This window comes from Nematolebias whitei, chromosome 3 (genome assembly GCF_014905685.2).
Source record: "Nematolebias whitei isolate Nwh7 chromosome 3, NemWhi1, whole genome shotgun sequence".
NCBI classification, from domain to species: Eukaryota; Metazoa; Chordata; class Actinopteri; order Cyprinodontiformes; family Rivulidae; genus Nematolebias; species Nematolebias whitei.
Genome location: NC_056500.1, coordinates 8,307,657 through 8,319,671, shown reverse-complemented (window position 1 = coordinate 8,319,671; position 12,015 = coordinate 8,307,657). Strand labels below are relative to the sequence as shown.

At 38.4% G+C, this 12,015-nt stretch overlaps 1 protein-coding gene across 1 annotated transcript in view; it reads right to left on the bottom strand.

Annotated features, from left to right (window-relative positions):
* atp11b (ATPase phospholipid transporting 11B (putative)) overlaps window positions 1-12,015 on the bottom strand; it is a 46,674-nt gene that overhangs the window by 33,099 nt on the left and 1,560 nt on the right. The window contains exons 2-3 of the mRNA XM_037697944.1: window positions 3,774-3,890; window positions 1,835-1,924 (exon numbers count right to left, since the gene is read on the bottom strand). Of these exons, the coding sequence (XP_037553872.1) occupies window positions 1,835-1,924; window positions 3,774-3,890 (207 nt within the window). The remainder of the gene's footprint in view (window positions 1-1,834; window positions 1,925-3,773; window positions 3,891-12,015) is intronic.

Here is a 12,015-nt window from a genome sequence, read left to right as displayed (position 1 = left end):
GTTAAATGTCAAATCACTACAAGAAGTCTCATACACTTCTGTACATGTATCTCCAAGTTTTGGTAATACAGTACCTTTCCTCAATTTTTACAGCTCCTTATTTTACATTAGGAAATTGCAACAGAATTTCAACATCAACTTTTGTATCAACACAAACTGTAAAACATATTTTTCAATAAATGTGGAGACGAAATGGTCTTACACCTGGTGTTTGAAACTCAAACTATTCATCTTAAAGCAGACACACATGCATACAAAAAACAAATGAAAATTAAACAGTTATTTTATAAATGCAGGCACATCTAATCCTCAATGCATTATTTCGTGGATCAAATATTAACATTTTATTTATTATGATAGCAGTGTAATCATGAGCTTGAACTGCATTGACATTGTGGTCCATGACATTAAGGTATCTGCAATTCATCAAACATTAAATGCTCTAAAATCTACACACAAAACTTTGTTGCTGTATAGAAAATTAAAAACTCTTAAAATAGTTTTAAATAAATCATCAGGCACATGTTATATTAACTGATGACAGATTGTAATACATTCCTTTAGTTTTGTAAGTTAATTTAATATTTTCCAAGAAGTTGAATATTATGATTATGATGATAACGACAACAACAAGCACAACAACAATAACAACGATGATAATAATATGTTTTAGGTAACTGAGGTGAAAATTAAAAGCTGATTTTGTTAATAAAATTATTTGGGTTACCACTGCTTCAAGATGGGTCCTCAGTTTTTTCTAATGAGCAGATAATGCAGCATACATTACTGTCAACCGTTTCACAATGTTGTAGTGTTCAACAGATGGCTGTAAAGGACAGTAAGGGCCTAAATGATTTTGCAAGGACATCAAAAAACAAGGATGTGCAAAAGAGTATGAATGAGAGGAGACTGCTTTCCATTTGAAGGTTTGGGGACTCGGTTCCTAGCCCTTGCAGTGTGCCAAAGTGTACACTTATTGGTGTGCTAAATTGCTTAATAAAATTAGACCAGAAACTGGAAATAAAATGGCTTAATTCTTTATAAAATAGTGTCAGTGTTTCTAAAGTATTCCCATGGACCACATTTTTCAATGCATACTTAATGTATACAAATAAAGGTTGAATGAATATTGGTTATTTTTCTGCAATATGTATTTTATATCGGTGACAGTTCAATAAAGCTTCTTGGCCTTAAATCATTTAGTGCAATACAAGGTTTATGCTCTACTCGAATGCAATGTTGTTGTTCATTAGCCTTGCATGTTCATTGAAGCATACAGCATTTGAAGACTTTGCTGTAGTTGCCCTGCAGACCATCTGAGAACATCTAGAAGTAAAAGGTCCATGTTTCTATCTAAAAACATGTCAGGTTCACATTTTCAAAAAAGAAAACTAATGCTTTGCAGTCCTTTCAGAATAATACGATTTCAAAGCACTGACAACTTGAGTGGTAGAAAAGACGGTCTCCTCAGACAAAGTCAAGTCAATTGCTTTGGCTTCAATACACAGTCCCAAATACATCAGAGTAGGGCTAAAAATCTGAAAGCCAAAATCCAGCTTCAGCACAGGGTGACTGATGCATTCTGAAGGCGTAACATTTTAGCTGGCAGGAAGTACACATTTTACCAGATGTGTGGGTGTAATTTTTAAACAGTCACTTCTTTCTCCTCTGGCCCCTACAAGTTAGTGACACGTTCACTCATGCAAAAACAGATGCACATACACATTTTTATCTGGTGCAAAAAAGTTGATGTCGCACATGACTCATCACCAGCTGATGAAACATAGCATGCACCTGCAGAGTGGCCTTTTTGTGTATTTGTGTGTGAAATTACCTGTACAAGGAAGATAATGAGAAAATAGAAGTTTGCAATCCTCCTAAATTGTTCAAACAAATTCTTGGGTACAAAATTCCAAATTGTGTACTGCAAGAGAAAGAACAATTAAAAAAAAAAAGGTCAAAAAGCAAGAAATACATTTTAAGCAGTAAATATGTGTCAAGGCTGGCAAACAAGGGGCACACACCCCACTGTTTGAGAACTACTGAACTAACCTAACAAAAGATTTTTGTTGCATTTGTTCAAACTAATTTACATAACAATTGGCAAAATGTGGGTTCTCTGAAATACTAATTTTTCTCTAACCTTAAATTTGCTTCAGCAAAATATGCTTTATATCTTTCACCCAATGTCTCTCAAACTCACTTATTTTAACATAAATATAAAACATAATTATTGTTTCTACGGTATATTTTTTTCATATGTTACACAGAAAATAAATTTAAGGTTTTATAAATGTATACATGTTTTCTCAAACTGATATTAACTTTACTGTGCAAGTCTCTTTTTGGGATCTTTTTAATTTAGTTTGATTAGTTAAATAAACACAACAACAAAATTTCACATAGGCTACAGGCAAAATAGTTGTGCAGCGTTTCCCCTAGGTCATTTGCCTTGGAAGGGTGCTTGTCTCTTCGGGGTTTTTGTCAACAAGGCACGCGAGGTACAAGAGAAACGGATCACTATGTTTGTATTGCACACTAGCTTAGAGCTACGTTAGTGCCGGCAGTTGTCAACATAGGTGGGGGTGTTGTTGGGTGTACAACGGAGTGCTACGCTTCTATTGCGCACAATAAAGCCTCCAGTATACTTGCTCATACGTGGGTCCGCGGAGGTCTGCGCGTACCGGATTAGAGTTGAAGCAGATGTCCGCAGGGCATGTCTGTGCAAAGCTCGATTTTTACGTCCACGTACGCATACTCTGTGTCGCACAATAAACTGTCTGGCGACGGACTTTTGTAAGTGACACCAATGTATTAAACTTCCCTTCTTCATCCTTGATCTGGTTTAATGGCCTTTTCTTTAGTTTTTTTTTTTTTCCCCAAGAGGCAAGCGATCTCTTCTTCCTCCTCCGTTGACGCCATGACTGAAATGGTGATAAATGAAGGAATTTGTTACGAGCGAATTAAAATCAGGTCCAGCGTGGCTGTGGGAGGGTCTAGAGATTTCCCGGTGGTCTGATGTGTGGGCTGCAGGGCCAGCGCTCCATGTTTTTTTTTTTTTACTATTTAGAACTTTTTATTAACAACATATAAAACACAGAACACTGCTGCGGCTGGGGCTACCAGCTCTTGCTTTTTTTCTTCATTTTGCGACCTGTCAATCAATTCAGTAGGCGTGTCAGCAAATGAACAATTAGCAAACTCAATTTGTCCCATAGGTAAACACCCCTTGTCTGTGGAGCTGCAGCCACTCCGAGTGGACGCTTGAGCATGAAGTCTCAACCCTCTGTGCACAGTGTGCACGGTTTCCGCGCAGCTGACAGGACGCGCGAGTATACTGGAGCCTTAAGGAGTCTGAACTGAGCTGCTAATCTCCGCTCCCTGTCTGGAAGTGGTGGAACAGAGTTGGGGGTGGGAAATTTGTTAGGCAGGTTGCTCGGTTCTGTTGAAAGGCAGGGCACCCTCTTTGGGTAATGGTAGGGGAAACAATGGTTGTGTTTTTGTATGAGATCGGCAAAGATGAGAAGCTGCTTAGGTCTCTCTTGTAAATGAGTCCAAATCTCAATGAGACTAACCTGTATAAATAAAGGTCGAATGCTCAACCATTAGTCACAATTTCTGAAAGTTTGCAAAATGACCACTGTGCCAAATAACTAACTAAACCAACACAGTCAGTCTCTAGTTTTTAATTTTTACATTTTTGTTTTTCAATGACAGCATATTAAAGTACCAGGAAACAAGACACACAAACAAGCCAACATGAATTTTAATACCTTGGATGAAATGATCCTGTTGTCTGCAAAGCGCTGTGGGATGTAATGACCATGCTGAGGAAAACGGTTTGCTACATAAACTGTCCTGGTGTCGCTTTGATGAGGTGGGTCAAAGCCCTGAAAGAGAAGAAAAGAGAGCCAACAGGGTGAGGAGAAGATTAAACTTAAAATAAGAGATAATGTGGAACTAACATTGAATTAGTGCATAGCTCAACAGATAATAAAATTATACTTTACAAAACAAAACAAAACCCTTCTAAAAGTAGATCTGTCTGTTGCTAAAACCGCGTTAAATTATACCATCTGACTTTTGATAACAATGCTGACTGTATTGGTTTAAAAAAAATTGATTAACTGAATTAGGCTTCCTTTAAACACAATTACTCCACTAAACAGTTTAAAAAATATTTCAAATGGAAACCACATTTTTACAAACAGTATGTTGTGAAAACTCGCTCTCACCAGCATAATGACACAATCACCTATAGCAAACAACTCTTCTGTCCTTTGATCACTGAGAAGTCCCACAGTCAAAAAGGAAGTTCAAAAAAATGAAATAAAACTTTTGATACAACTCACTTGTTTAAAACAGTGTTAAACTGCAGACAAATAAAAGACCTCTAAAACAGCATAACATAAAAGAACATTAGCTTTACAATGGAGTCAAACAAGCAGAACAATAAGGACTTTCTAAAGTAGCATACTGGATGTGATGCAAGTACAGGGAGAGTAATTTATCAGATGAACAAAGTTGACAATTTCAGTCACTGAAAGTAGGACGAATGTGAACAATGCCATCAATGTTTAATGATCATAGGTGAAAAACAAGGTTGTTACAATTTAACAAAATATGTAGAGTTGTATTTTAGATAAATGTGAAGCAAAGATTATAGACATTAAAAGGACAAGAAAGTGGACTTTGTAAGCCACAAATCCTAAGATCTAACAAAGAAATGACAGTGACTTGCTTGAATAAGTCATTACATCACAAATATTTTATAGAAATCTTTAAATTAATGGTGGTATACATTTTACTTAATACACCCTTATGATACACTTTACATGACTGCAACAGAACAATTTGAGAATGGGTGATGAAGAATTTCTCGATCATCTAATCTTTAGTTAAGTTTCCTAAACTAAATTTAAGTTGCCAAATCATTCATATCTATCTACACATTAAGCACAGCAACCATACATGTCCTCCAAGTACACACAAACATTACTCAGAGCTTCCAAAACCATGTCATTATAAATTGTTTACCGTCAATATTGTCCACAACAATATTGACTTAATTCTCATGTACGATTAAGAAAATGTTAAATTTCACATCTGAAACTCTCACAGCAGTTGCATTTATATGACAAATTTGAATAATCAAAATTAACAAGGCCCACAATTCATTAAAGTAATGTATATCGCCCACTGCCTTTCGTGCTACAGGTTTAAACTAAGATCCTCTTATGTTCAGAAATGATGGAGTTATGGCTATTTTGGTTAAACCTTGAAAACGTATGTGTGATCTCATGTGATATTGCAAGACTGGTCACCATTAATGAACAATCTGCAAATTTGTCAAAGTTAATACAGCAATTTTTATTTTCAAGATTTGTGTAGCTTTTTAAATTAGTCAGTGATGACTCTCATTTACTACTGCACCCGATTTTAACTTAATATTTGAAAAGCTATCAAGTTAAAGTGCTTTTTGTGTTGGACAAGGATTAATTAGCTGTAGCGACCAGCTTGAATTGTATTCCAACTCAAACAGTTAATTGCTGTAAATAAACATTCAATGATTACTTTCTGAAAGTGTCATTAAAATCCGTCTAGTGCTTCATGAAATACTTTGCTAATACAAAATGCAAATGCATGCACACAGAGCATGAGCAAAAACAGTGCATATTAGTTAATTGTGGTCTTGTGTCCCAAAAGGGATGAAGGGGACTAAACGAACTTTATTAGATAATTAAATAACCAATGCTGCTTACAAGAGTTCTGCTCCACTGTACTGAGTTAATTAGGGATGCACGATATTATCGACATGGTATCAGTATCGGCCAATGTTAACGTTAAATTTCAATATCGAACATCAGAGTCAGAGTCAGAGTTTCTTTATTGTCATTCGCACCTCATGTGGTACATGTGGTGGAGTGAAATTATGTACACAGGGTCCCAGTTACATCCAACAATAAAATGTCTAAGAAAAATAGTAATAACATCTAAGATATGAACTAAGAAAAACATCAACTAAATATACACTAAGCACTCATAACATAAAAACATTGAACATCAGCACAAACATGAACATGAGTCTGTGTGAGCAGATGTGCACGCATGAACACATCAACATTGAAACAGATCAGCAGCAACACAATATGGTTTTTCACAGTGATTATTCTAGTTAGAGGTTCATGAGTCTAACAGCCTCAGGGTAGAAGCTGTTCCTCAGTCTAGTGGTTCTACACTTAATGCTCCTTAACCTCCTTCCTGAGGGGAGTGGGGCAAAAAGTGTGTGTGCTGGGTGAGTGGGGTCCTTCATGATGCAGGTGCCCCTCTTCCTGCATCTGGAGGTATAGATGTCTGTGATGGTGGGGAGGCTGATTCCAACAGATTTCTGTACAGCCTTCACCACTCTCTGCAAAGCTTTTCTTTCTGCAGCTGTGCAGCCTCCGTGCCACACGTTGATGCTCGAGCACAGGATGCTCTCCACTGCACACCTGTAGAAGGAGGTGAGGACTGAGCTTCCCAGACCAGCTCGCCTCAGCCGTCTGAGGAAGTAGAGTCTCTGATGAGCTTTCTTGATCAGGCTGGTTGTGTTGTTGCTCCAGCTGAGGTTGTCATTCATGTGTACACCCAAGTACTTGTAGCTGGAGACCACTTCCACCGCAGATCCTCTTATGTTCAGGGGGGTGTAGATGTTTTTGTTCCTTCTGAAGTCCACAATCATCTCCTTTGTCTTCTTCACATTGATGTGAAGGTTATTCTCTCTGCACCAGCTCTCCAGGTGTTCCACCTCTTGCCTGTAGCTGGACTCATCATTGTTTGTGATGCATCCCACCACCGCTGTATCATCTGCAAACTTTACAATGTGACAGCCTGGATGGGTAGCTGCACAATCATATGTGAGCAGAGTAAACAGAAGGGGGCTCAACACACATCCCTGAGGAGAGCCAGTGCTGAGGGTTATGGTGGAGGAGGAGAGGTTGTGGATCCTCACTAACTGTGGTCTGTTTGTTAAAAAGTCTAGTACCCAGTTGCAGATGGAGGGGCTTAGTCCTAGTGTGGATAGTTTGTCCATCAGGGTTTGGGGGATCATGGTGTTGAAGGCGGATGTGAAGTCCACAAAGAGCATACGGACGTAAGAGTTTTTCTGCTCCAGGTGGTTGAGCGCAGTGTGGACCACAGAGGAGATTGCATCCTCTGTTGATCGGTTCTCACGGTATGCGTACTGATGAGGGTCCTCGTTGATGTTGATGGTTGTTTTTATGCGAGTCATGACCAGTTTTTCAAAGCATTTAGCGACTATCGGGGTGAGGGCCACAGGCCGATAGTCATTCAGACCAGTCACTGTAGAGCTTTTTGGGACTGGGATGATGGTGGCAGTCTTCAGGCAAGTGGGAACTGTCTCCAGGGTAAGTGAGGTGTTAAAGATGTCTGCCAGCACCTCACAGAGCTGATCAGCACATTCCTTCAACACTTTTCCGGGGATGTTGTCTGGGCCAGTTGCTTTGTGCGGATTAATCCTCCTGAAGGTACTCCTTACTTCCGCTGAGGTCACGCTGAGGTGCTCTTCATCCGGTGGTGAGGTGAGTCTGGTGCTGGGTGGTCTGTTCGGGTCTTCAAAGCGTGCATAGAACTTGTTGAGGGCATCAGGCAGAGATGGGTCTTTGGGGCATTGTTCACTCCTTCCTTTATAATCTGTTATGCACTTAATGCCCCTCCACATGCTCCGAGGGTCTTGTGAGATGAATTGACCCTCGATCCTCTTTGCATATGTGGCCTTGGCCCTCTTAATACCAGCAACCAGCTCTTTTCTTGTCCTACTCAGCTCCTCTGAGTTTCCAGACCTGAAGGCAGTGTTCCTGGCTTCCAGCAGGGTACGCACCTCTGCATTCAGCTAAGGTTTTCTGTTTGGGTAGCTTTTAACATTTCTGATAGTGGAGACTGTGTCAGTACATGTACTAATGTAACCCAGTACTGAGGATGTGTATTGGTCATTGGGGCCATTTCATTAAAATAACTCGCCGATGTAGCGGGAAGGGTTGTTTAATAGTTAAAATTCGTTATGAATTTTATTTTTATGGGGCACCACTCTCAGCTCTGAGAGAAATTCTGAAGGTCTGAAAATCAATTCAGATGTTTAATTAATTACCTCGAATTACCCTTTTTACACTGTGAGTTCTTTTATATGAAGGATTCAGATGTCATAAGTAAAACACACACGCTTTAATACAATTGTGTGATGTTTATTTGACTATGTATGATAAAAACAACTGTTGGCAATTATCAGAGTCAGAGTTTCTTTATTGTCATTCGCACCTCATGTGGTACATGTGGCGGAGCGAAATTATGTACACAGGGTCCCAGTTACATCCAACAATAAAATGTATAAGAAAAACAGTAATAACATCTAAGATATGAACTAAGAAAAACATCAACTAAATATACACTTAGCACTCATAACATAAAAACATTGAACATCAGCACAAACATGAACATGAGTCTGTGAGCAGATGTGCACGCATGAACACATCAACATTGAAACAGATCAGCAGCAACATGATATGGTTTTTCACAGTGATTATTCTAGTTAGAGATTCATGAGTCTAACAGCCTCAGGGTAGAAGCTGTTCCTCAGTCTAGTGGTTCTACACGTAATGCTCCTTAACCTCCTTCCTGAGGGGAGTGGGGCAAAAAGTGTGTGTGCTGGGTGAGTGGGGTCCTTCGAGGACAGAGGCAGACAAAAGAAAAGTGAGGTGGGGGGCCATAGGACAGTCACAAACTTTATTGTTAAAAGTTTGCTGCATTTTTCTACAGTGGAGGCTGCATGGTGGAGGCAAGTAAACTTTAAAGGATATTGTTGGCCAGTTAAGCTATTTTTCAGCCTAGATAATGGTTTTTGAGCAATAATAACAACCATGTCATTGTTGAGGTTTTGTGTTCTAATGTCAATTAGGGAGACGATAAGAGCCCTAAACCCCAGAAAACCACAGAGAAGATTCAGGCAGACACACAGAGGTACAGATGTCTGCCATCAACCCTAACCTCAGTGAATCCAGTGACCTGGTGGTGGGATGTGAGGGACAATATGTCAGTGCTATCAAACTGACAACCAGGTATTGGTGTGTGCAACAATCATCATCCACACCCTCAGAGTGAACATTTCCTACTGCTGGAGACACAATCAGCCAGGAGTGGGCTTGTTTGTGTCCAGAGAAAGCAGACATGTTGATTTTTCTGAATAAAAACTGTTAAGTGAAAAGCTCCTCAGTGTGTAGCAGTGAGCATTAAACACTGACGTGTCACTTGTTGTTTGCAACTGTTCTTTTGAACTGTAAATTATTTGTTTATTTTTATGTAAGAAAACTGCTTGGAATAGAAATACCAAAGTTAAAAAATAAAACTCACAATTTGTACTGTAATGTGTAACATAATTTGATTCTTGTTATAATTAATAGTAATTACAAAATTGGTACCGAAAAAAGAACCGTCAAGGAACCAACACCGAAGTGAAGGTACCGACTCCGGTACAGATACTGATTATTTTTTAGAAAGGTACCCAGCCCTAAAAATAATATATTCATAGACCAGCTGTGATGTTTATTTGAAAACCTAACCTTTTGTCCAAATGTTTTATTTTGTATTTTATTTACAAAATGTGTAATGGTAACTTCCTATAAGTAACAAGTGGAAAATAAGTATAAAATAAAACATGGCACAACTTTCAGGCTATTACAGTTGTGTTAAATAAACTAGTACTACTGAATAGCAAGAAGATTTTCATAACACATTTTTGGATCACCCTTAACAGCTGGAGCGTTCATATTTATCCAGTGACAGTACCAACATGTAAATCAGGTGAACAACAATGAAAACAAATAAAAAAAATGCATTGATATAATTAGTTGCAACAAGGAGAACTTGTAAACATACTCTGTGGAAGAAATCTGACCTTTCATTTTGTCTACGGACTCTAATGCCCACATCAATTTGAAGGCAGACAAGTAATTACTCCCTGCCTCAAGCCTACACATCCCACAGTGTCTTGGAGAAATTACTGCCCTGAACAAATACAATGAGTACAATAAGTTGTATTAAAAACTAAGAAGCATTTTATCAAAAGCAACAAGCAGGCGGAACATGGAAAAGGAAGGAGTTTTTGGATTAAGAGCAACCATCAAAAACAGAAAATTTCCCTCACTTTATACACAGCCACAGATTAGGCCAATTAACTGTAAAACCCATAGCTGTAAACCCATGAGTTACACTGAAAGCTTTATCTGAAAGAGATACAAGTCAGAGTTTAAATGCTACTGTTATGTATGCTATAATTACAGAAACTATTTATTGGTGTAAATGAAGAAGTGCTGGCATGAAGTCAGTACTGTTTATAGAAGACCGACACTAAAAACTGTCAAAAACGACACACCCAAATTATGTTATTTTTTTAATGAGTCCGGAGCAAAACACAAAGATTGTGAACATACAACACTACAATAACTTCTAGCTAATACTGAGGCCATAAAATATCCTCCACAAACTTTTTCATTAGGCAAGGTGACTCAGGATGCACTTTAATTACACCTTTAAATAAGTAGGCTGGTCAATTTTATAAAATGTATTGGATGAGCAGAGGTACCACAAACTAGAGAGACACACAGTTCTAAATGCACTAAAACTTTGAGAAGTTCTTAAAATGTAATGGATTCAAGCTGAACATTATATAAAATATTTGTCATTTCAGTGTCAGTAAAGAAAATATTATCACAAAGGACTTAAATAAATTACAAATTACTGAATTGCAAATGGATGCAGTCGTGTTCTGCTGCTAATAATATACTGTATGTGGTCAAACTTTCTCTAGCCTTGTTGTCCACACCTGGCTCAGATGACAGTGGTTAAAGAGAAGGTGAGTAATGTGGGTTTAATTACTGGTAATACTGCCATTGACATTTTGAAAATACTATTGTATATCCTGAGTTTTTCTGAAATTGTGCAGCCCTAGAGAAGATTAATATCTAAAAGCAAAAAGACTTTTTTTTTTTTAAACCAGGCTGAGAAACTTAACAAGTGAGTCAGACAACCAGTCTAACCTAACTTTAAATACAGGAAGAATGGTGCCTTCATGTACAGGTTCATTCAGACGTAATCTGGTGAACACAATAGAATTAAAATTTTTGTTTTAGTTTAGGGTAAGTTCAAAACGAAACAGAAAATATTGCACCACATACTGCAAAATGGATAAGAAGAAATTAGCTTCACAAGCTGATAAAAGTACATGGGTGTTGTTTTATCTAAGGTGCAGCTTTCTGGTTGCTGCCGTTTTTAATCCCAGGGCCACTACTAACGTTAAGAACCTTAACTTTTGCCACATTTCAGGCTTCAAACATAAAGATAAAAAATTTTAATTGTTTGTGAAGAATCAACAACAACTGGGACACAATCGTGAAGTGGAATGACATTTATTGGATGTGTCAATTTTTTTTAACAAATAAAAAACTGAAAAGTGGGGCGTGCAATATTATTGGGCCTCTTTACTTTCAGTGCAGCAAACAGTCCAGAAGTTCAGTGAGGATCTATGAATGATCCAATGTTGTCCCAAATGACCGATGATAAATAGAATCCACCTGAGTGTAATCAAGTCTCTGTATAAATGCACCTGCTCTGTGATAGTCTCAGGGTTCTGTTCAAAGTGCAGAGAGCATCATGAAGACCAAGGAACACACCAGGCAGGTCTGAGATACTGTTGTGGAGAAGTTTAAAGCTGGATTTGGATACAAAAAGATTTCCCAAGCTTTAAACATCCCAAGGAGCACTGTGCAAGCAATCATATTGAAATGGAAGGAGTATCAGACCACTGCAAATCTACCAAGACCCGGCCGTCCCTCTAAACTTTCATCTGGAACAAGGAGAAGACTGATCAGAGATGCAGCTAAGAGGCCCATGATCACTCTGGATGAACTGCAGAGATCTACAGCTGAGGTGGGAGAGTCTGTCCATAGGACAACAATCAGTCGTACA